The following is a 26099-nucleotide window of genomic DNA, read 5'->3' on the forward strand; positions in this document are numbered from 1 at the left end:
AACCAGTACTTCATCCATCAACCTAAAAGCAGCATTTTCTGTTGATTATTACTTTCTAAATCCAAATTTCTGTGAAACTAAATTATTCTTGGATTTCAAATACTGATATAATCTATTATACATACCTTTCTCAAACTTTTGAGAATGTTGTTAATAATCATATAGGTCTATAAATAGCTATAGTACATTTATTGCCCATTTCCTATATTGTTTTCACAATTGAGTTACAACTGAATATTTAAGTATCTACGAGAAATGTGCCACACTGCTCTGCCAAATTCCATAAATAGCTTAATGGAGGAGACACTATTTCAGAAGAGGGTTTTAGAAATTTCCTTCGTATTTCATCATATCCAGAGCAATTTTTTGTTTTTATATGTTTTTCATATACGTGATTTCTGCTGCAGTAGTGTGAATAAATCTGACACCTTTAAATTCGGTATTAAATGTATCTGCATTGCAGCATCATCAATTACATGAATTAAGCCCATGCCTGTATGCCATGGGTTCTGTGGAATACTACAATGAAATAAAGAAAAATAATGCATATGAGGAAATTGTAAGGCAGATACTCAAGTCAAGTACCACTATACATGTATAATATACAGAGGGTGCCGAAAAAATGTATATACACTTTGACAAGTGGTATCTATTTAATATATTTCAAAGTTGGACCGAAAAACAACAGTAATGTGTAGTATGATGTCCTGTAAACAGATGAGACTCACGTTATGCTAGCATTGCTGCGCAACAGGTCAATCAACAACAACAAAATGGAGCAAAGATTATCGTTTGAACAGCGGGAAGCAATTTTGAAGAGGTATTGGAGAACCGAGAATGTTGTTGAAGTTCAATGGCATTGGAGACGTGAGTACAGAACAGAACCTCCAACGTAATTAACAATTGCACGCATTCGTGACAAATTTGAGACTCATGGTACTGTATGCGATGTTTACAAGGGCAGATCTGGGAGACCTTGCACATCAACAAGCCCAGCATCCTCGGCTATGGTTTCGGAACGTTTTGAGCACTCACCACAGAAATCTACAAAGCAATGTGCACTTGAGACTGGAATTAGCAGAACCAGCATGTGTCATATTATCAAAACAGCAAAGTTGAAAGTTTTCATCCCAAGACTTTTGCATGCATTAAATGAAGATGACCACGATTGAAGAATGCACTACTGTGAGTGGTTTTGGAACATGGTGCAAGAGGATGAGGCCTTCGTAGGGAAGTTGTTTGATCAGATGAGGCACAATTTAAGTTGAACAGAACTGTTAACCGGCATAACTGTGTCTATGGTGTGCAAACAATCCACATGTTTTTGTGGAAAAGGCTGTTAATTTACCTGGAATTAATGTCTGATTTGGGTTATCATCTAGGAGTCTAATTGGACCATCCTTTTTTGATGGAACAATAACTGGCCAAATGTACCTGAACACGTAACGCACATCTATCTTACCCACCATTCATACACTCTATGAAAATGAGGAATTTTACTTCCAACAGGATGATGCACCACCACATTACCACCGAAATATACATGCGTACCTTGATGACTATCTTCCAGGGCACTGGATAGGATGAAGAGGTCCGATTGAGTTTCCACTGCATTCTCTGGATCTAACTCCGTTGGACTTTTTACCTATGGGGGACTCTTAAGAATTTGTATACCTTGGAAAACCAGCTACACTGGCAACACTTCGGGAAGAAATTGAAATGGCATGTGCTGCAATCGCTGAGGACACTTTCGGAAATGTTGCTCGAAATAGTAGTTCAACATACTCAAATATGTCGACACCCATGGTGGGCATTGTGAGCAACTGTTGTAACTGTAAAAGTCTAAGATGTTTAGTGCTCATCATTTTCTGTTTGTATGAATTCAGCTTTGTTATGTTAACATAGTTTTCTCTTTGCTTGAAATGTGTGAGGATTCTAACCTATAACCTAGGCGAATACTAACCGTAAATACTTCGTTTGTAACCATATGCAATCGTAATATTCTTCCTTGTATGGTACAATACAGTTAAATAATATAAATATTGTTTTGTTTTGTACGGCCCAATTATTCTCCACAGGATTTACATTGTTGTTCTGCAATATCTCGTAGGGAGGCCTACATAGTACATGAACTTGAAAAACATGCTTCAAAATCATGTCAAATCTTGACTAATATGAAGCAGTCCTTGACAAATCTTTTCTAATATTGATAAATCTTTGAAAAGTTGTCTTGTATTTAATTGAAAGACAACTGATCATGTATAAGCAGGTTTGGGAGAGTTAGATCACAACCAGCAACTGAATGAAATCACTGGCCATGAACCTTATGTAAATTGTGCTTTAATTCGAATATGATTTTAATCTAAATATAAAACACACTTACTTCTAATCCCACTGTCTGATATAAGAATAAGATCGTATTTTGCTGCAGTAAAACCTGGCTGCATATTATTAATTTTTGGATTCACTCCAACATTAGAACCACCTGAAAATAGGAACATAACACTAGGAAAGAGTTTGTACACCTATGTAACTAAACAGATGTCCCTTGAGCACAATTTGAATAATGTTATCTTTAAATTATTACATTATGTAATAAGATGAAACATTCCACAATACATACTTACTAAAGATGCAGTAAGTGCTCTGACAATAAGCTTATTATAGTGTTTCCATATACTCTACTTTCATGATACACACGGAAATACTGTAACACGCACGCACGCACGCACACACACACACACAGACACAACTCCAAAAATTCACCAATAACAATTTTTTTTTTTATTTTCCACATAAAAACCCTATTTTACATGAGTATATTAGGGTTAAAGTAAAAGTTAAATAACAATTTGCATTACCAAAACTACATATGAATTTAAACTAATGCAAACCAATTTTACAATGGGTGAACTTTATTTAAAATATAATTAAAAACACTAAATACATTTCACCCATCTACGCATTTGCCACAAGTGTGTTATTTATTTATTCATTTGTTGATGAACATAACAGGCAAAGCCCAATTACAATGTTCACGACTAACAAATTAATTGATAAGACATAAACAAGGAAAAGGAAACATACAGTTATTAAAAACTGAAACATAATAGAAAAAAAGGAAAAGAAAAAAGAGAAATTGAAATAAGGTGTGAAAGTAGCTTCAAATTAACTAACAACAATATTCTGTAAAATATGATAACAAATAATTCTGTATCTAGAGAAATTCATATTGAAAATATCAACATTCGGATGAGGATGTAATTTATTGTATAACTGTAACATTTGGAAAACTGGGGAATTTTTGTGGGATTCAGTATTTGTCCTTGGTATGAAAACAAATTTCGAAATTTCGTTTTAAGCTTAGGTGCATATAATGTTATATAATAAAATAAACCAACACAGTCCAACTTATTGTTAATAATTTTATAAAGAAAGTTTAAAGATTGACAATTTCGTCGAATTTGCAAACTAGTACAATGGAAATGTTGAAGCATTGCAGCATAACTCTCATAGGTAGGATAATCATTATAAAGTCTGTAATATAACCATTTTATCAGAGATATAAGAGCAGTGAATTTTCAGCACTGTTCTTATTCTGTAAAAAAAAAAAAAAAAAAACTTTACTATGTGTGAATAATCTTTCTTGCAGCTCTTGTAGTTTAAAATTAAGACTTCATAACCATTCAGCAAAAGATCACTGATTTAATGAATTTGTTGTGAGAGTTTTGTGACCTTACAGGCTTGCTACGTACATTTTATAAAGTAATATGACACCAAGACCTAGGACTGGTCCACAATCGAAGAAAAAATGCCTTCAGGATGTTAAATATGACAAATTAGAGCATAGGATTGAAAAGAATACCTCTGGAAAACTGCCACACTGTGGATGGTGCCACGAGGGGAAACCAACTACAATTTATATAAAATGTAAAAGAGGTCTCTGTGTTAAGTGTTTTTAAAGATACCATAAACTGTGAGTGACCAAAAAGTGTGAAAAGTAAAATTTGAGACATGTCCATTCCTTTTCTTGTGCTAGGACTTTGATGCTGTTGTATTCTATTATCAGTATTTTTATAATATGATAAAATTATATGTTTTTCTTCAAATAATTAAATTATATACGCATTATGTATGCAATTTCAATGTGTGATGTTATGCTGAGAAATAATATTATAATTCGAAATATACTATAACGTATGATCCCAATGTCCTATACATAGGACAGTCTTTTTTGCTCCATTCATATGTGAAATTTGGAATCTTTGTTTTTTTTTTGTCTAATATAACCTAAACAATAAAATTTATGTACATTAAGACCGTTTTTAATTGTATCATCATAATTCTGGTACTTACCAGTAAATAAACTGGAACTGATAGCTGGATACTTCTCCATCAGCTGCAATACTACCATTACAGCAGGATCACTTTTATCTTCCACACAAAATAAAACTTCATACTGAAAAAAATTAGCAACGCATTAAATATACTGTATACCAACATATAACATATACAGCATTAATCTGACACACCCTGAACTACTACTGAAGCTAGTCAGAAGTAATGAATGTATGATATGGAAAAATTCTATCTATTCTGTTTTTTCTTGCCAACCACCAATGTAAGACATTCCTTACGTGAAAATCACATGAATAAAATCATTTACAAACATTCTGCAGATGTGAAAGTGCGCACTTCAACTTACATCAAAATGGGAACCACACGTATGAAGTTCAACTACTGTTTTTACTATACATATCATTTTCCATTACCTCTAACATCATTTAATACAGGAAAGAAAGAAGTGGGGAGCAGCTGTAGTTGGGATTGGAACTGGTGAAGAAAAATAAACGGTTGTTGGGGGACATGTATATTCATTCAAACCACTCCCCAAATACATGTCCTTATTCATACATGAATTTGAATAAACTGTGTTTCTTATTGCCTGATATTGGTGTTGGAATAATTCCCTTCAAAGTGACTTTCTTTGGTATGAAGTGGGATTAAGAAATACATGGAACAGAGCACCAAACTGCAAATACAGCAGGCTTCCATTTGAAAGGTACATGGGAAAAACGATCAAGGTCCATCAAAAGTCGAAATTGAGTTAATAACACCATCTTATAGTGGAAAGGAAATACTATCATGTGGTCTAGCTAGTAATAAGAAATAATCGTTCTTGACATTCCACTATGTCAATTTCTATTAAATACACACATAACAAAGTATTAAGTGCTTAAACTTTAAAATTCGTTTTTCTCGAAACTTTCTAAAATGGACATTGATCGTTATTCCCGTGTACCCTTCATTTGTGTATACAGGCCTATTCAGAGTTCATTCATAGTGAGGATTCATTAATTTACAGGCATGAGTTGTAATACCTCAACATTATCTGTATCTGTTCCAATAAATCTTTCTACGAGATTGTTTTCTTTCTGTAAACGGCCCCAGGGAAACTTACTTTCTGGGGAAGTTCTCGTAATAGTGTTCAATTAGCCAAAATTTGTAAAAGCACTTGTTTTGACATTATTAACATGGTGGAAGAAAAAAAAATAACTTCCACTCTGTATATACATACACTGAGTCCCAACAAAAGCACGCATTGAGTCAGCTAAGAATAAGTGCAGCTTATTCTCCTATGTAGTGCTGTTTCGCAATGGTTACATATCCTGTTAGTGAAAGAATGCACATTTTGAACGTACATATGGAAAAAGAATTCGTTTAACAAAACAAGAGAAAATGTTAGACGTAAATTTCCTGGTCACCAAGTTCGTGTAGAAAAAAACAATCCTAAATTTAGTCATACACTAAAGGAAATTATAGACAACATTCGAACGGAAATTCGTTCTAGTGCAGAGAAACTGATACATATGAATGATGGTTTCTTACGATGATGTGAATTATGTATCACAAAAGATGGGCAACACTTACAGCAGCTACTGTGAGGAAGGTGAGTACCGAATAGAGATGGCCGATATTTCACAAACCGATATTTTGTCACAGGTATTTTTTTGTCACAGATAAACCTGTGACTGATGATGCGAAATATCTGTGACAAAATATCGCTATCGAAATCTGCTCCGTATTCAGTACTCTGTGACTGTTGCAACGTCTGCGACTGATATTTTCTCCTCTACGTCGTGGGTTTGCGCATGTGCATGATACAATAACAGCAATCGGGCGGTGGTATTTGATTATTTTTTCGTGATATTTTGTTCAATATTATTTTTTTCAAAGTGATGATGTGTTGCAAAGTTATTAGCGGCATTATAATAATACAATCATGAATCTAACATTTTGTTTTCATATTAAGTCTATATGTTTTATAAATATTTTATATATTCCCCCGAAATCTTCACATTTTCATATTACTGTGAATATATATTAATGTATAAGTATTTTCCACTCAATTTTTACGCAGTAACAATATTTTTTTTAGTTATACTATTAATTACAAACAGAATAGTTACAGGAGCCTACATTATTTTAATAACTTTACATGTACTTCTGTCATTTATGTATGATCCAGTTTTAATGTATAGCTCAAACACGAACAGTGCAGGGTAGTATTCATTAAAATAATTAAACTTAAAATAAAATTATTTGTAATAAGTTCATTACCGGTATGTTTATGGTTATTAACTCTTAGGAAATCACACAGTGCTTTCTAACATTGGTACTCGTGTGGGGTGTTATTTTACCCAATTAATAGGCCTAATCAATGTTCTAAACTTGACATTTAGTGATATTTATCTAGATATTGTTAAAATCATCAACTTACAAGTAATTTTCAACTTTTAAATATAATAATATGGGGTATTAGCAAAAATTGTCGATTTTATAAATTCCAAAAAGATCTGACATCTAGCAGACACTGCTCCAACAAATCGTTCTCATTGCCCTTGCACACTTTTAAAATAGACCTACACTTACACATAAATGGGATAATTAATTACATTTGAAAATAAGGGGTATCAAACGTAAATCATGTTAGTTCATTCCGTATCACTGAACGTTATGCTCTTCCGAACTTTCGAAGCATTTCTCACAAGCCGACAACAGCACCTATAGAATTAAAACCGAACGAGATAAAACTTATTTGGCTAAACTAACCTTGAGGTAGTTTCCTTCGTATTACCCTTATACACCTTGCATATACGAATCTGACAGGTTAGGTTTGGTTAGTTTAGGCTTTGTTATGCCTTAGATATACGATCAACTGCATCTCCACAAACAATCAAATTCGACGATTTTCACTTCCGAAATCACCGAAACTACCTCAGCGCTAGTTTAACCTGAGCAACTGTCTCTCCACAAAAAAATTCCTTATAAATGCAATGATTTTCACATCCGAAATTGCCGAAACTACTTCAGCGCTAGTTACACCATCTTATTATAAATGATGTAGTGATTACACGATTTAAATAATAATAATAATAATACCATTGGTTACCAATACTTTATCTTGTGTAAAATCCTGTCTGAACAACTGTCTTGTTCTGTAATTATTTTCTATTGTTTTTCCGAATACTTACGTTTCGTTAATTTTTATTCTGACTCAATATTATAATGTTAATGCACGACTTAAAATAATTTATCGATTATATTATATACAATAAAAAGGATCAATTTTTAAAACGATTAGGATAATCACATAACCTCAATTTCTCCGTACCCAACTACATTAAAAATTATCAACTGATTTCGTATCTACAATCAACTACGATATAACCTCTTGGTATATGTTAACTTTTTACATGTTACTGTTAAGTTAGATTAGTATTTATTTGTTAATGGTACATGTACATAATTTATTTGTTGGATTTTCCCATATAAACCACTGAAATGTGGCGTGTATAGAGAAATCGTATTCACATTGCACTGCTCTTCAATATTTCCTGTTAATTTTTATCGGTGTGACAAAATATCGGTATAATTCATGCATATTGTGCTTACTTAGCGATATAAAATATCGGTGTGACAAAATCACAGATAAAAGTCACAGATATTTAATTGTCACAGTCACAGTTGTCACAGATACTTGAAAATATCGTTTAAGCTCAACTCTAGTACCGAATGTTATCAATATACACAGTACGCAAGTTTTAATCTGGCGAAGTAACATTTGATTGCAGATGCAAGCAGCGGTAGTATCATGGGGGGGGGGGGTCCTATCTGGTCAGCTGACAGAAATATTGGAAATTAATGTCTGCTGGGACTAAATGTATATATTCCACTTTATAAACAGTGAACTGACACGCTTTAATCTCATTCCTATACTTACCACGGGGTAATTCATTGTGAAGAAGGTTTCAAGATTACTAAATAAATTTGGATCTACACCCATTAATGGTTTTAAGATTGATACACCAGGGTAAGGTGTTTCACAAGGCAGCTGAGTAACTTTTTTATGAAGTTTCCATTTCCTGAAAAGAGCAACAATAATAATAATAAAATTGTTTCTAACATAACAGATACAAGTATGAATCAAAAACAAGTTCAATAAACAATTAACACAATGCAATGAAGTCGTTAGTGAAAAATGAATAATTATTGTATTACAAATATCACATCCATACTTAAAATAACAAATTGCAATGTACAAGAGTAAAACAAATTTCAAGGAATTCATATCATACCTATACCTACAAGCTACAACCAAGTTCAAAAGTAGCCATTTCCTTATTATCAATGGATAAAGTTTTATTTTTATCGCTAGAGGATCCAGAAAAATCCGTAAACCCGTATTTAAGCAGTAGTAAAGGTTATACTCTTCTAGAGGTCTAAATACTCTATACTCTTTTCTATCTGAAAATATCTCCAATTATACTATTTTCTTTATTTTTTTATAAAATGTCACATATTTTCTAACTGAATGTCTTGAATTTTTTTTAGTTTCGAATGTATTACACAAAATATAGTTAAAAGTTAATCGTAATCTAATCTAAGTTTATTATTTTTGGTATAAGCCATTCAGTTAACTTTAACGTTACTCGGTGCAATAAGATAATAAGATCAGCTTTCGCTTTCGCGTGCATATTCGTTGATCACACGTAAATGTATGCGGTGTTTACAAATGACTGAAACGGTTTCAAAGAATTATTGTAGGTGGTTATATTACGTAACACATCACACAACTGTACAGTTGCATATAAAAACCACAAAGTCTTTTTTTTTTTTTTTGCAGGGTTCAATATATGCCCCTCTAGTGACTTTGTAGACAAACTCTGTAATAAAGTTCGTCCCACACTCGATGTAGCATGCTTGTCAATTTCAGTACAGGCGTTAATGACGCGAGCCCGAAATTCCGGCAGATCAGCCGGAAATGGCGAAAAAAAAACACTCAACCCTTCAATACCCCCACACAAAAATGGTCATAAATTAGTACTCACATGCACTTCACAAGAAAAGTTAAACTCACACAGATAATCCCGGGATAAATGTGGACCAAATACAATGATGCAACAAGAGAAAATGAAGTGAGAAAATGTAATTAGGAATTACGTAATTCCTAATAGATAACAACGGGAAATCCCTTTCTGATATAAAAGAGCATGTGTTGATACGTGACTATGGTTAACGTAATCATATTATGCTTTGTGTAAGTGCAGGTCGAAGTGCATTTCAGATTCTTAGAACTATAAAATTGAAATTAATTAAAACACATGGCGACTGTTATGAATATTAACAAACAGATAATAAAATCTCTACAATTTGGCCAATCCCTTAATCCCTACCAGGGTTAAAATATTCGTAAGATAGGGATTTTACCCTACACCTGGCAACACTGCCACCCGCTTCAAATTATCTTTCTTAAATACCTAAAAATGAAGTGCAATCTATTTGGATTTTCTCTCAAACGATTGCTGAATAAAATGGAAGTATGCCATTGGTAAATAAAATATCATTTGCTGTGTGGAGACGTGCTACCAGTCAGTACACGATGTTACGACAATGAATTCCTACCTAATCTTATCATTGAGTGTGGGGTTACTTTACACTGCCAGTGGGTCACTTCACTTCAATTTCTTATCGATGCTCCATCCTGTCTGCAACTCGATATTAGCGTCAGCATTTGAATGTAACATTACTAACTGTTGAATGTATAAATAATATTGTAATGTTCAGTTGTAAAAAACTTACAGTTCCACGTGACTTTTAATGCATGGTTATGAAAAATTCTCGGTTAAATAAAAGGGAATTAATAAAAAGTGAATCGTACTTTGACTAAGTATGAAAATTAAAAGAATAGGTAACGAAAATCGCTTCCTTGGCTAATGCATCCGCGTTTTCGTTATCAAAGATATTTTTGTGGGCGGAGATCCAGACTAGCTGAATTTGATTATTTCGTTGATACAATTTGTTTAAAAGCCAACTAACCATACGCGTTCTATTCTGAACTAATATTAAGTAATGCACTTTTAGACTCGGAAAAGAGAAGAATTAACGAATGAGAAATATTTGTTGAAGAAACAGGGGCTTGTCTTATTGCAAGAAATTCGGCTAAGAATACAAAGTACTAGACCAGTGATCGTCAGCATTCGCTGAAATGGGTAACGGGTAAGAAGTGTATTTGAATATGCACCGTCGTGCAGAAGGGAGAGGGAGGAAGCATTCCCGTCAGCAGTCACGGATGCACGCGAGTGCAATGTCTTATCCGCGGGTAAGAGACGCTAGCACGAGGGTGCATTGTGCTGATGACCGCTGTGTTAGACAAACGAAATTGTTCCTCCGTATTTACTCTGCATAAAATAATGCTGCTCCTGTTCCAAAGTTTTTTAAAATTAAAGTCACGAATTTTAGGCACCGATAAAGGGAACTAAGTTGAAAGAAAAGTTCAAGCATATAGATGCACCTTATTCTATCTGGTCCAGAGAAGAATGATTTCTAAGTTTCTTTAATATTGCATAAAATAATCTCTTGTGTTCTAATGGGAAGTAAAGGGGGGTATTTCCCATGCGTTTGATTCAGAGGGAGAGGCGGTACAATGACCTCTTTTCTATGTACGGTCGTGGCGCTAAGATAGTAAGAAATTCCGTTTGGAGTTCGACATCGTATTCAATTTATTGAAAGGATTTTTTTTTATTCGTAAACTATTTTAGACCATGTTGTTGTTTAGTCAACTGTAGGAAGACGGGTCTGAACCTCACAAGTGACACCAACAAGGCATCACTCATCAGGCAAGTAAGGCAGGAAATAATGGGGTAGGATGGCAAACTTCTTTCCCCTCCATTGCATACATCACCGATTAGCTACATATTACATTAATCAGACTTCAGATGTATACAAACAATTGTTCTTCCTCTGACACATATCGTCAAGTGAGACGTACTGCCTGATAAGAGATGTACATAATATCAGCCAGAACCTCAATCACAGGACTTCAGACCATAATTCCGAACAATTTATTATTGGATGCAGAGATCTGAGAACAAAAGTTTCACAATCTATTATATTTATTTTGTTCGTAACGTAAATGTAGTGTGATTTTCATAGGAAGAAACTGTTTCGGGTTTGTGAAAGAGCGTATTGCAACGTTTCGCTATAGCCAGACAACAATCAGGAGACATTGTTTGTGTGTAGAATGGGTGATGACTGTCTAAATCAGGCCTGGGCGCTATCAGCTCAATTGAGTCATACAGATTTGCCCTTAACTTCTCACTTCACCTTCCCCAGCTGAGAAGAGTAGGCCAGGAGTTAAGCACTGCTCAGTGACGGATTGCATCATAGCTTTTACGAACTTTCGCTTTCGCTGGTCGCCTGAAATCCATCACAGTGCCCACTGTTTATAAGGCAGTGAAGCGGAATGGAGATGGGAGGAGGTTTCAGAATTCAGTTCTACTTCCCCGTTGTGCCCAGGACTGGTATAAATATTCCGTGATTGTATTAGTGTTTAGCCCAGGCCTGCAGAACGCGCAAGTAGGGGAAATATGACGTCAGCCTCACTCCACTTCTATTGGGGATGATCGACTTCCGCCGCGAGAATGAATGTTGATGCAGCCGAGCGTAACTAGAACGCCGTGACCGCACAGGTAGAAAAGGTGGGTGAGGTAAGAAAGGGGAGGAAAGCAGTCGCTCTCAAGAGCTACAGTTCTGCAGGTCTAGTTTAGCCAATATGGCGAAAAAAAAAAACAGAAATTTGTAGAAATGTTTGAACTTCGGCAACTTAACTTAAATAGCTAAATTCAATACACGATTAATTATACATAAATTAATATTGTTAAAGCACTCGTTTTAATTTAATACAATTTAATTGATATTTAAAATTTGGCTTTAACAGGGAAAAATATTAGCGATTTATGAGAATCTATGCACATTCCTTTATTTTTCTTTTTAACGTATTGCAGTTCAGATCTTTTCATAACTAATCGATTATACGAAAATTCACCAACGCTTAACAAGAGTGGACTGTTTTTAATAACTAATAATCCTTTAACAAAGAACTACCCTTTGTGTTACTTGCACGTCACATGGTATTTTGTGGCGATTCTTCTGTACTGTAGGCGGTACAAATTAGACACGGCATTCATAACCAGAAGTAGAATTAATTCTGAAAATAATTAATTTCTCTGGACAAATGCTGTAATTTTTCCTTTGATACGAATTATACCATTTACTGTGCCACGCCACTATATATAAAACAAGAAATCACGAAGAAAACTGATACATTTTTAGTAAATGGCCATTTTATATTGACTGCTAATAAGATTTCTTTTTTTCACTGAAATCTATTTAGCATATTTACCCTCGTAATGAACGTCCCCGCATAATGGACGCATCTCAATTTTTCTCGTTAAAATAAAAATAAATAAATAAACAAAAATAATCCCCGCGTAATAGACGCAACTCATTTTAAACAAAGATTATTTTAACAATATCGAAAGTCGTAAGATTGGATGCACTACTTACGTTTAAATTCAAGCTATTAAACAACAATGATAGCAGTGATGCTGAACCTGACAGTGAATGTGGTACGACTAGTGTTAAAAATAACAATAAAGTGTCTTGTCTTATTGTCGCTGTATTCATTGTTACAAGTCACCATCTGTTCATACAACTGCTGCTAACTATCGATCGTCTTAAGTGCGACGCAATCGACATATAAATTAGTCGCGATCCATATATCGTTACGTATCCTATTTAATTATTTTAGCAGTCGAGCTGGCGCACCTTTATTTAATATGGTTTTTTTTTTTCACTAAATTTCTTCCTCGCATAAAGGACGCACTCTAGTTTTTTATATAAAAAATATAAAAACTGCGTCTATTATGCGGGTAAATACGATATTACAGTTCTTCTGCACCATTTCGAGTTAAATTGACTCATAGGCACGACATATAAACAAAATATGACAAATGGTTTCGGAGGAATTACTGTACCCAAACGAAATATCCAGAAACACGTTTTCTGTACCATCGATGCTGAAAACGTGCGTCCCTGTGAAAATCTCGAAATCAACGTTTTTCTCTTTATTACTTCATATAGCAAAGCAACAACAGTTAGCCAATGTTGTATTCTGCTATTTAAATTTAAAATACTGGTATTACATATTTCCGCACGCTTTTCCAAATTCATTTCTTCTGAAATAAAATATTCCGAGTTCCAAAATTCCCGTTAACAATTTTCAAAATCATTAGTTCATAAATGTACTGTCTCCAAATCTATTTATCAACAAAATGAATCATTTTATTTGCAGTGTGAAGAGACAGCGGATGGATTGGAAGTACTCAAATAGTTCATTTTCGTTCGTACGGAAGTATTATAGACCTTATTCTTTTCTTCAGTGTTTTCAGTTCTTTTGGGCTCATTCACGTTGCACGTCACATACGAAATTATCGTGCAATCGTTTCAGTATTTTGAAGTTCCGTTAAAGCTTCGAAGAAATTCTATTGGTGCTTACCCACTACCACAGAAGTGGTATATACTATTCCACAGAAGTGTAGTGTAATACAATGCAAGTAAATTCACCTGTAATTTCTACGAATTATGAAGAATATGTTCCACAAAATTATGTTGTACAATAAAATTATACTTTATTACTCCATGCTTACAAATTACAAGTGAAATTATGAATGTTCTGTTGCACAAACGTACAGTATTAGCTCATATACATATAATAAATTGTACAGTTTCCAGTTTCTTCTAACACTGAAGGAAACTTAATATTGCTAATACAAGAGTACCTTTAAACAATTTTATTAATATTATATCAACATATTTTATGAGATATGTGGTCAAGTTGCAGTGAAAGTGTTCTTTTTGTTAATCAACTGTCCAAAGAAAGGCTGGAACCTCATAAGGGATGCTAATAAGGCACCACACATGAAGAAACTAAGCCAGGAGAGAATAGGGGTAGGGTGGCCAGTTCCTTTCCCTCTACATTGCAAATCGCTGACTAGTAACCTATTACACATATCAGTTTAAGTGTCTACAACAATTATTATTGTTTTCCCTCTGAAGCATATCGTCAAATGAGATGTACTGCCTGATAATAGACATACATATCAGCCAGAACCTCATCAGAGATGAAAGTGATGATAAAAATCGTAGAGTTTATAAAGAAATAACAAATTTACAATTTAAAACAACATTTCAGTGTAATCAACTGTACAAGAGCTATAGAGGTAGAAAAATAGAGTTGCGAGTGCAGTGTGTTGACTAATTTGGTACTAATTGCAATTCATATGGCACCAAAAATTAGGATTGTCTTCAAAAAACTTTTCTCACATATTATCAAAAATGCCCTATAAATTATCAGAATTGCAAACTAATATAACAGGTTTCTGCAACAGTTCCTTACATATGATATTAGAAATACAGGAGTTGAATATAACTTTATTATAGGCATAAGACACTAATGCAAGCCTTTATGTAGTTATGCTATTATGACATTACTTGTACACATTTAATGTGGAGTGTCTGGAGCTTAGAGAACACCAACTATTGAGTATGTAGGCGTCTTCTTAACGGACATCCCCACTCTTCGTAATAACTTCACATACAGTCCCCCCCAAAAAGGAACGAGATGCTGGAATATTCTAAAGCTGAGTCTTGATGGTAAAGCAGTGTCGCTACACTACCGTCCTAATGGATCCTCCCTTGTTATTAGTAACAATAGTGGTAACTCATGTTGCAGTGGTAGATAAGAGTTGTTGTGGTGATGGTAACGAAAGTAGTAATACTACTAGTATAAGTGGGCTTGTGTTAGTGGGCTTGGGGGTCAATACTTGTAGTACTGGTATTAGTAATGGTAACAACAGTTACAATACAAGGAAAAGTACTATTGGATGTTGGTAGTTGAGTTGGTGGTGGTAGCAGTTGTTTTGGCAGTGTTTGGTAATAGCAGTAATGAAAGGTCTGGTGATAGTAGTAATAGTAGCAGCAGCAAAGAGTATAACAGTAATAAATTACCGGAAGTGGTGTTACGATAGCAATGGTGGGAGTGGTATTAGTGTTGGTAAAATCTCGTGAGTTTACTTGCAGTGAGTGTGGTAGTAGTTGTATTGGTGGTAACTTACAGTGACAGTAATAGTGCTAGTAGTGGTGTTGGTAGTGGTAGTATGTTAGTAATAGAAGTATTAGTAGTAGTAAAAGTGATGATATGATATTAGAAAAAGGATAAATGTTGATAGCTTGACTAACATGCAGGAAAAATTTGAGCCAACAACGATTAGCATGCTGTTGATGACATATTTAGTGAATTTTGCAACGTAATTTTATAACCACATAAATCATTAAAATGGGCTGAAAAATCGAATCAACGAAATGAATCTCTTCCCTGGGCCACAACTTTTTAATCTGTATTCGCTAAATGTTTATAAAACAGTGTGTTCAAGACTATTTGTAACACGCGCAAGATTGGTAACATGATTTTACATGTAGTTATATAGTGTACCACTAAAGTGACATTATTGATGAAAAATTACAACTACTCCTCAGAATTTTGATACTCAGGAATTACTTACGAAGAGCTAGATACTTTTAAAATCTACATGGAACTAGTGGCATTACAATGTATTTAGACATACTGAAAGTTGCCTCTTTAACCACAATGAACTAGAATGTATGACAAAACTGCACTCGCATTTCTCTTTCTTCACCATATCGTGTCTGAAATTATGGGGCCCAGTGGAAAAGGGGTACATGCCACATTCCTACTGATTTTTAGTTTCTTCGATAATCCGACAGATCTTGTCATCAAGACTTCCTATATGAACTTTCAGTCTTACGGCATATGTCTACTGGACACAGTAAGTATTACAAGTGGCTCTTCTTCACTTAAAGAGAAAGAATCTCAGTGGAATAAATGCTTCTTCTACAAAATTTAGTTTTCGTGGCATGGGCCCCTTTTCCACCGAGTCCCTCAATTAGTAGTGCTTCTTCATAATATAGAGGGTGTAAGGAATTTCAAGAGCTGCAATTAGGCTACAGATTTCAACTATAGAAACGAAAATTACTTATGTAGCAATTCAGGATGTAGATACAGCATCATCAGCAATATATAAGTTCTTACAGCAATGCTTATGGTGTTATAAATATGAAGTTAGATCTGTTAATGGAAAGTAGTACTGTATATATAAGTTCGCATCTTCGTGAATACAAAACATGGTCAATGTTACTTATGTCCCACCCACTATAGAGACATAGGCCAATTTTACACATATTTAGTATAACTTGTTGCTTCTTTGACAGGTTAGGTTTGGTTAGTTTAGGTTTTTGTTATAGCCTACCTTGCATATACGATTATAGCGCAACACTGGCAGTGAAATAAAAGTGAAATATTCGTTCAGTGGGTGTTGGATACTCTACATTCACCCAAAACATATTTCGTTACACACAAATCATAAGATAAGATACCTGCGTTTTCGTAAATCCTACGGATTAAAGGATAATTGTTCTACAATGAAATTATATTGGGGATTCTGTACGATACGGGCACATGATATTTTTGAATGAAAGAAATTAGGCATATTTTTATTACCATAATACTTAAAATGTGAGAATAAAAATATTTTTGGGTAATTTGGTAGAAAACGTTGGTCAATATGGCGGACATCAATGAGAATCAGTGACAGGTTAGGTTTAGTTTGTTCAAAATTTTGGTATGCCTACCAAAAAGCTTATAGTATGCACGGCATACCAAAAACCTGAACAAACCAAAGCTAACATGTCACTGATCCTCGATGATGTCATTAATGTCCGTCATATTAACCAACGTTTTCTACAGAATTATCCATTTTTGTTTTAATTACTAGAATAAGTCGAAAAATATGAAAAAAGTGACGAAGCAACATAACCTATACCTATGTCACTTCGATATTACCTCATCTAACCTAATCTAAACTTGTCACCATCGGTCTCCTATCACTTATTTAACCCCTCATCTAACCATTCCAACCTCGTTACATCCCACATCTAATCCACTAACCTTGTCACAGTCCTCACTAAAGTCTCATTTAACCCACTCAAAATTTGTCATAATATTCAACCTCCTGTCACAGTCCTCACTAAAGTCTCATTTAACCCACTCTAAACTTTTCACAGGCCTATGCCTCCTTTTAAGTAGTCAGTCATCTAAAAATAAGGATAAAATTTATCTAAATATCAGGTCGAAACTGATTGCAATTAATTGCTTCTTATTTAAGATAGATTGAATAATCAATACTTTTTGAATGCAACCCAAATGTTATATTTAACTACTATCCTATGATGCACTGAGTTTTTAGGTCTCAAATTTATTCCCACTACCGCAGCAGAAATCATGCATGTGATAAAACAACTAAAAACAAAATATTCCTCTGGATATGATGAAATTCCAAGTAAAGTTCTGAAAGCTTGTTCTGAAATATTATCCCCTCCGTTAAGCTATCTATGCAATTTGTCAATGGAATGTGGTATTTTTCCAGAAAGACTCAAATATTCAATAGTAAAACCAATATACAAAAAGGGAGATAAATGTACTATTGCTAATTACAGACCCATATCATTATTAACAACATTTTCAAAAGTGTTTGAGAAAGTTATGTATAATAGATTATATCATTACCTGGAGTCCAACAATATATTAGTTTTAGAACAGTTTGGATTTAGAAAACAAAAATCGACAGAGAATGCTGCTTTTAGTTTGGTGGATGAAATACTAAATTCATTAAATTCGAAACTACATGTAGGTGGGATTTTTTGTGACTTGGCTAAAGCATTTGATTGTGTAGACCATAGTATATTAGTAAAAAAATTGAAGTTTTATGGCATTAAAGATGAGATGTTGGGTTGGTTTACATCGTACTTATCAAATAGAAAACAAAAAGTAGAAATAAATGTACCAAATAGTCATAAAGTTACTTATTCAGAATTTAGAAATATTAAACATGGTGTTCCGCAGGGGTCAATTTTAGGTCCATTGTTGTTTCTAGTTTATATTAATGATTTAGCCTTGACCATAAACAATTCATCCCATGTAATTTTATTTGCAGATGATACAAGTGTAATTATTTCAAGCAAACAATACGATCATTTTATAAACACTTCTAATACAGTGCTGAATCTAATGAATGAATGGTTCCATGCAAATAAACTAGCACTTAATGTTGATAAAACCAGTGCAGTCAAATTTAGTACACACAATAGTGCTCAGGTTTCCTACAGTATTCGATTAAATGGAACTCATCTCAAAGAATCTATAAGCACAAAGTTTCTTGGTTTAGAATTGGATAATCACTTGAACTGGAAAACGCATATAGAATGTATTACTAGTAAATTGAGCTCTGCCTGTTATGCATTAAGATCCTTATCTACTATTGGTGATATAAACTTACTTAAAATGTCATACTTTGCATATTTTCACTCTGTAATGAAATATGGATTAATACTCTGGGGTAACTCGTCTGAAGCTAAACACGTTTTTGTTTTACAAAAGAAAGCTATAAGAATAATGGCCAGTGTGCATAAAAGGACCTCATGTAAAAATATTTTCCGAAACTTAGAAATCTTGACTTTACCTTGTGAATACATTCTTTCCCTAATGATGCTGTATATTAAGAACCAAGATAAATTCAGTACTAATCAAGACATTCATCATTTTAATACAAGACATAAATCAGATCTTCATCTACCCTCTGTTAGTCTAAGCTGTTTTAAAAAAGGAGTTCGCTATTCATGTATAACAGTCTTCAATGCACTGCCTAATTATCTTAAAGATTTGAAGAACAACGAGAAAAGGTTCAGAAAAGAATTAACCAAATTTCTACATACTCATACCTTCTACACAATTGATGAATTGTTTATGCTTGTGAATTGAATTATTCTACTTAAATGACATGTACAATTTTATATAGCTCAACTAAAATATGTTTTTATATTGACTTAATCTGTTTACTATGTATTGTATTTTTTGTTTAGCATAACTGATGAATTGTATGTACTGTAAATTGAATAGTATACTGTATAGGTCAACTGATGAATTGTTTAAGCTTATAAATTGAATTAATCTACTTCATATGAATTGTATAGCTTAACGAAAATAAGTTTGTAAATTGAACTAATTTGATTGTATATGTTTGTATAGTTTGGCTGATGAATTGTATATGTTCTTAAAATGATTACTAGTCAGTGTAGCTCTACTGATGAATTGTATATAGACCTACTGTAAATTGAATGGTAATATGTATAGCTCAACTGATGAATTGTTTATGATTATAAATTGAATTAATCTACTTGATATTAATTGCACAAATTTGTATAGCTTAATGAAAGTATGCTACTTTGTATTGTATATATTTGTATAGATTTGGCCGATGAATTGTATATGCCTTAAATTGAATAGTAATCTATATAGCTCTACTGATAAATTGTTTGTGTTTGTAATTTGAAGTAGTTTGCATGATATGTATTATCAATTTCTGTATATCACAACTGGTTGAATTGTTTATGCCTTAAATTTAATTAAATTGTTTTGTATTATAATATAGCTCAACTTATGAATGATCGTTTGCGTTTGTAAATTTAATAATCTGATTGGCTATGTATTGTATACTTTTAGTAGAGCCATCGATGTTGGTCAGTCGACAGACTCGCTGGGCTGCTGATCCGGAGCTGCGTTTGGGCTTGGGTTGGATCCCCCTTTGGACTTTGGTTTCTTCGGAGGTTTTCCCCAGCCGTGAGACTGAAGCCGGATGGTCTATGGCGAGTCCTTGGCATCAACCCCTTTGATTTGATTACCTGGTTGGGTTTTTCCGAGGTTTCCCCCACCGAAAAGGCAAATGCCGGGTAATATTTTGGCGAATCCTCGGACCTCATCTCATGTCACTACATCTCGCCAAAATGTAAAAAAAATGTAAAAAAATTGTACAAAATTGTGAAAATTGTAGAAAATTACTAAATTGTAAAACTATAAAAATTTGTAAAAATTGTAATTGTAATATTGTAAAATGTTGACATGTTCCACATCTTAAAGCTTCATTGCTCATGTAAGATCTATGGAATAAAATAAATGAATGAATGAATGAATGAATGAATCCGCACAGGTCCTCCACGCCGTGCAGAATAACCAAATTATTTGTTGAGCAATGATAAATAGCACCTGTTGTCCTTGGTGTTATTCCTATTGCCTATGTCAAATATCACCCTGAATGGAGTTTCAATTGGGAAATGTCAATAATTCGAAACAAGTGTCATATGTAAGACATTCTCTTGCTACAATACAAAATCGGTGATCTTCCTTCGAGTGAAAGAATTTAACATAGTCTTATTTTTCAATGTTTCGATGCTAATCTGGTTTTACCGACATAGGTATACGCCAATCACTGAAATAACTAAGATTATTTTGGGTTGTGTAGGGTACATTAACTATGATAAATGTGATTTATATGGGAACACATAACTCATCAAATGTTAAACAGAAATTCACTCAAAATGACCGAAAATAAACTTCATCCTCTGAGCGATGAACGGCGTTTAGAGCACAATAGCAATACAGACGCAACAGAAGTAGTGTAATATAATTTTAGCTCACCAGACATTAGTTAAGAATTGAGCTATGTTATTATTATTAATATTATTATTTAATTTTGAATTATTGCACTATGATTAGCAAGTAACAAAAATCGAATGCACTTTTGACACCCCTACTATATGATGGATTATCATGTGACAATGACTTCATCCGCCTTGTAATAGTGTTTCTTGCTGCATAACATTAGAATTTTAAAATCAACAATGATGCTAAAAATGATTATCAATATCTTATCCTGCAATAATAAAAAACACGAATGACCGCAGGTATCTCGAAAATACACCGATATATTCATTTATATTATATATGCACAAAAACAATACCACGGGAGAAAACATTACATTAGATAATGTAAACCTCTATTATTTTACTACTTACCCATAAAATATTGCAATTAAATGTACCATCCATTTTCCGCACCAAAACACGAAGAAAAATATTGCGAATCCATACAGTGTATATATCATTGGCGCCATCTTGGACACAATTGTCCACTGCCTGTTAGATCCAGAGCTATAGCCCACTTGGTTAGATTCAAGGACCTTGTAAATTAAACATCGGATTTCCAGAGAGCGCTGCTGACGCGAAATATTTGGAACCTTCGAGCGGCAGCCATTGTAGTAAATGCAGAGTGGAAGATATCAGAAATAGTGATAGCGAAAACCTCTGAAAAAAAATCCAACCAGGTAATCGAACCCACGCCCAGGCAAGCGCCTTAGCCGACTGAGCTATGCCGGTGGCTGATAGGCGTGTAACATGAGTGCGATAAATAAAAACATAAATATCTAGTACCGGTACGTGTAAATTTTCTAATATGTTCTACACATTTCTCTTCTATTAGATTGGTGCATAATTCCGTAGCGATTTTTCATCACATTATTAAACACATCAGATACACATAAGAGAGAAGTTAATCATCAACAATATATTCTTCTTCACTATTTACAAGTCTGCCAACGCTGGAGTAGTTTTTCAATTACATGCCTATAGAAATCGCGTGGTTTTGAGCTAAAGAAGTTCGGACCGTATTTTTATGCGGAAAGGACGTTCCTTGAAGGTTGTTCGATATATAGCGAAAAAGGTGAAAATCTGAGAGCGCTAGATCAGGTGAATAAGGTGGGTTGAGGAATGACTTCCCAACCCTACTCCTGGATAATGTTTTGTGTCAGGTTAGCAGAGTGCGGACTGACGTTATCGTGGAGTAGCATCAGTTCACGCAGTTTTGTTGGTCTTTTTCTTGGATTGCGTGTGTCTCAGACGTCTCAGTTGGTGGCAATAAATGTCGCACGATGTTGGAATGTTCACAGTTCATCACATTTGCCAGTTCTCGGGTACACTGACGAGGATCATTGTGGATTAATGTGTTTAAACGGTCTTAATTAAATCCCATAGATCTTTCTGAACGTGGGGTGCCACTAATGTCAAAACGACAATTCTTAAAACGAGAAAACCATTTTCTTGCCGTGCTCTCTTCGATAGCATTGTCTCCACACACGGCGCAAATGTTTCTGGCCGCCTCCGCTGCTTTCGCCCTCTATTGAACTCAAAAAGAAGAATATGTCGAAAATGTTCCATTTTCTCCACTTGACATTCCATTTTCTAGCGTCCACGGCTCCACTCACTATCTGAAAAAATGAAAACTTCAATATGTAAACTCAAGCACAACGTTTGAACTTCAAATAAAAAAAATGGCAATCGATAAATAACCCCATAGCAGCCAGAGTACCAACACGCGAAACAAAAACGCTACGAACTTATGAAACCAATCCAATATTTATGCAATTTGGCAGAGCAATGTGACATTTTTTTACAGAGATACTTAAATATTCAATTGTAACTCAATGTGAAAGCAGTATAGGAAAAGGGAAATGAAATATACTATTGCTATTTATAGACGCATATGATTATTAACAACATTCTCAAAAGTCTGAGAAAGTTACGTATAATAGATTATATCATTATTTGATAGCCATGAATATTTTAGTGTTAGAGCTATTTTGAGTTGGAAAACAATAATCGACATTGATGGATTAAGTGCTGATTTCTTTAAATTAGAAATAACACGTAGAAAGGATATTTTGTGATATGGCTAAAAATTAGATTGTGAAGATCACATTATAATGTTTAAAAAATATTACAGTTTTATGATATTAAAGATGAGACCTTGGCTTGGTTTACATTTGAATCTGAAATTTTTTACATGAAAATTCATTTGTTCTGTATTGAAACGATACCAATCAGGGTGAATGGAAGTACTGAAGTCTCATAGCCAGAGAATGTAACACTGTTAAGCTCATTGTGTAACAGAACAACTTGAGATTCTCGCGGACAGAAAAATAAAAATAAATGTAATTCACTTTCCACTTTTTATCGTCTCGTGAGATCGGAAAAATATTTTTCTGCTGTTTACAATTAATTATTCAGAAAACATAGCAAAAAGCTTTTAATGTGTCAAAGCAGCTCAATGAAATTGTTCAGTGTCATACTTATTTGTATGACACACAAGACGATAACTATAAAAGTACTAAATTAAAGGAATGAATCTGGAAGCAGGTATCAAACGATTTAAAATAGTTTAGGCTTCTGATTTGCAACGCGAACCAACATGCGAGTGGCTATGGAATCTTAGCTGTATAACAGAAATATACGAAATGATTGGCACTTCATAAAATCGTATACATACTAGTTCAACTTCGAATTTGCAAAACCTATATCTATTTTCACTATATAATTATTAGAATTCTTCTGGAAAAATTTGTCTAAAAGAATTGATTATGAAATCATGATGGAAATCTTCGTCATAAGTGCCATTCACATTTAATGTCAACAGAACCTTACTGTATGTAAGGAGAGCAACATGTCCTCAAATTTTATTCATTTCAGTGTATTTCCATGTCGCTATAAAACAAGGTTTTAATTCTCCCTAGGGAGCACATCTATAGCATCAGAACTGACCTCGTTCAATTGATTTGTAGAGTCGTGTTTCATTAAAATTTGCAACAACTTAACTAAATTAAATTTTCAATGTTTCAAATTCTGTTAGGAACTGAATAAAATTCTGTAATTTGGCACACTTTATTTATATGGCTATTATAATTGCTGCTTATCATATATGACGAAGTATGACACTTTTTTTTTACCGACTCAGTAATCCATCACACTTCTAACATTAATAGCATGCAAAAATAATCTTTTATGTTACTTCATTATAAGCTTTTATCAGAGGTTGCATCTTTTTTGGATCAATTATTTTTCAATCCTTCCATAAAAATTACACACTTTAATGAAGATTTGTGTTTGAAGTATTTTCATTTCACAATGCACCATTAACAGATATACTCGGTATTTCTGATTTTATAAAACTAAAAATTTAATTTTAAAATAAGAAGCAAGGTTTTTAAGACATTTGTTGAATCAATGTACATCTTAAGATTATCACCATGGATGAATATAATATATATATATATATATATATATATCCATGTTATCACCTTCAAAACTCCCACTTGGGAATCTACACTGACGTTCAAAGATATCTGACCTACGATTTTATGATCGTGTAAGCGAACTTCCGAACCACGGGATAAGTCAGAACCAAAGATAAAAATATTGACAAACTTTGAAGTAGTTCTGCTGCTTCTTAATAGGTGGCACCATTATTGGGCGGCTAAAAAGAGTGTCGGGGAAAATTATGATATGTGGGTAGATCTTAAAGGATAAAAAAGAGGGTAGATTAAACATAAATTATTCTCATAATTGACAATATCAGCAGTTTCTAGCTAAACCCGGTGTTGTTTTACAATCAGAGTGATATGAAAACTTGAATACTATAATGCGGGTATATTTATGTTCAATTGACGACATTATTATCTTCGCCATCTATTCATAGAAGTACCAACTAAAGAAGCCACACTTACACCAACAAATTACCGATCAGTAGGGTTAGATATCTTTGAGCGTCAGTGTACATAACATTCCCAGCTACCGGTATTTGTCCAATACTGTTAACTATTCTGGAATTCTTGCTTTTTTAGTTGTTTATTTAACGACGCTGTATCAACTACTAGGTTATTTAGCGTCGATTAGCTTGGTGATAGCGAGATGGTATTTTGGCGAGATATGGCCGAGGATTCGCCATAGATTACCTGACATTCACCTTACAGTTGGAGAAAACCCCGGAAAAATCCCAACCAGGTAATCATTCCAAGCGGGGATCGAACTCGCGCCCGAGCGAAACTTCAGACCGGCAGGCAAGTGCCTTAACCGACTGAGCCACGCCGGTGGCGAATTCTTGCTCCATAAAGCTGTTTAGAAACTGTCTTGGCTTTTGTTTTCTCTGTTTGGTGGTGGTCAATTCAGCCGCTGTTTAGTATTCGGTAATAAAAATGGACTCGAGATAATTGACTCAAGAGGCCAGGTCTGGACGATTAGGTGGGTGTGGAAGAAATTGAATCTTATTTCTCTGCCAGAAACTCTTGACAATTAGTAGGGGTCGTATGTTTGGTGAAATAAAATGGGCATTTCATGAAATACATTTTCAATCATATATATCATGTTTTGTTTAATATTAAACTTGTTACTTTTTTCTTGCTCATATCTGCATCACCAAAATACAAACCAAGCATGATTTTGACATAGTCCGCAAGAGTTGACACTACTTCGTATTTGCAGAAAACCTGTCTCACTGTCTACATTAGATGTAGGGATCCACACTGCCTGCAAACAATTTACACCAAATTCACTGTGGTCCTCTACTAGTCCCCTTAAACCCATTCACATCAAAATAGAGTGAAAACGTTTCTCCCTGATTATGAATTGGAACTTAAAAATCTATCTTATATAGAAAAATGAAAGTTGTGGCATTATACTCTCCGATTCATACTTTTTCTTACTGGTGATAGTGCGGTACAGTACTATTAAGGCACGGATAGGCTACAAGGCAAGTCTAGGGGGCTATAGACTCCCGTATCATTTCAAATACTTTTTTTTTTTATGTACAAAGCATTATTTTTTCATTCATATAACCAGTGGCGTAGCGTCAATGCAAGCTAAAAAGCTTAGATTCCCCAGTTAATAATAATTTCATAAT

General features: G+C 34.0%; 1 protein-coding gene across 4 annotated transcripts in view; it reads right to left on the reverse strand.

The window, feature by feature from the left end:
- GlcT (ceramide glucosyltransferase) overlaps nucleotides 1-21520 on the reverse strand; it is an 81369-nt gene extending 59849 nt beyond the window's left edge. For 3 of the 4 annotated variants that reach the window (XM_069836938.1, XM_069836937.1, XM_069836940.1), the window contains exons 1-4: nucleotides 21389-21520; nucleotides 8285-8426; nucleotides 4357-4459; nucleotides 2384-2485 (exon numbers count right to left, since the gene is read on the reverse strand). In XM_069836938.1, the coding sequence (XP_069693039.1) occupies nucleotides 2384-2485; nucleotides 4357-4459; nucleotides 8285-8426; nucleotides 21389-21486 (445 nt within the window). In that variant the 5' untranslated portion in view covers nucleotides 21487-21520. Of the gene's footprint in view, nucleotides 1-2383; nucleotides 2486-4356; nucleotides 4460-8284; nucleotides 8427-9392; nucleotides 9695-21388 lie in introns of those variants that run through there. The other variant, XM_069836939.1, reaches the window with a different exon arrangement.
- Between the last annotated feature and the right edge of the window lie 4579 nt (nucleotides 21521-26099).

This window comes from Periplaneta americana, chromosome 10 (assembly GCF_040183065.1).
Source record: "Periplaneta americana isolate PAMFEO1 chromosome 10, P.americana_PAMFEO1_priV1, whole genome shotgun sequence".
NCBI lineage: Eukaryota > Metazoa > Arthropoda > Insecta > Blattodea > Blattidae > Periplaneta > Periplaneta americana.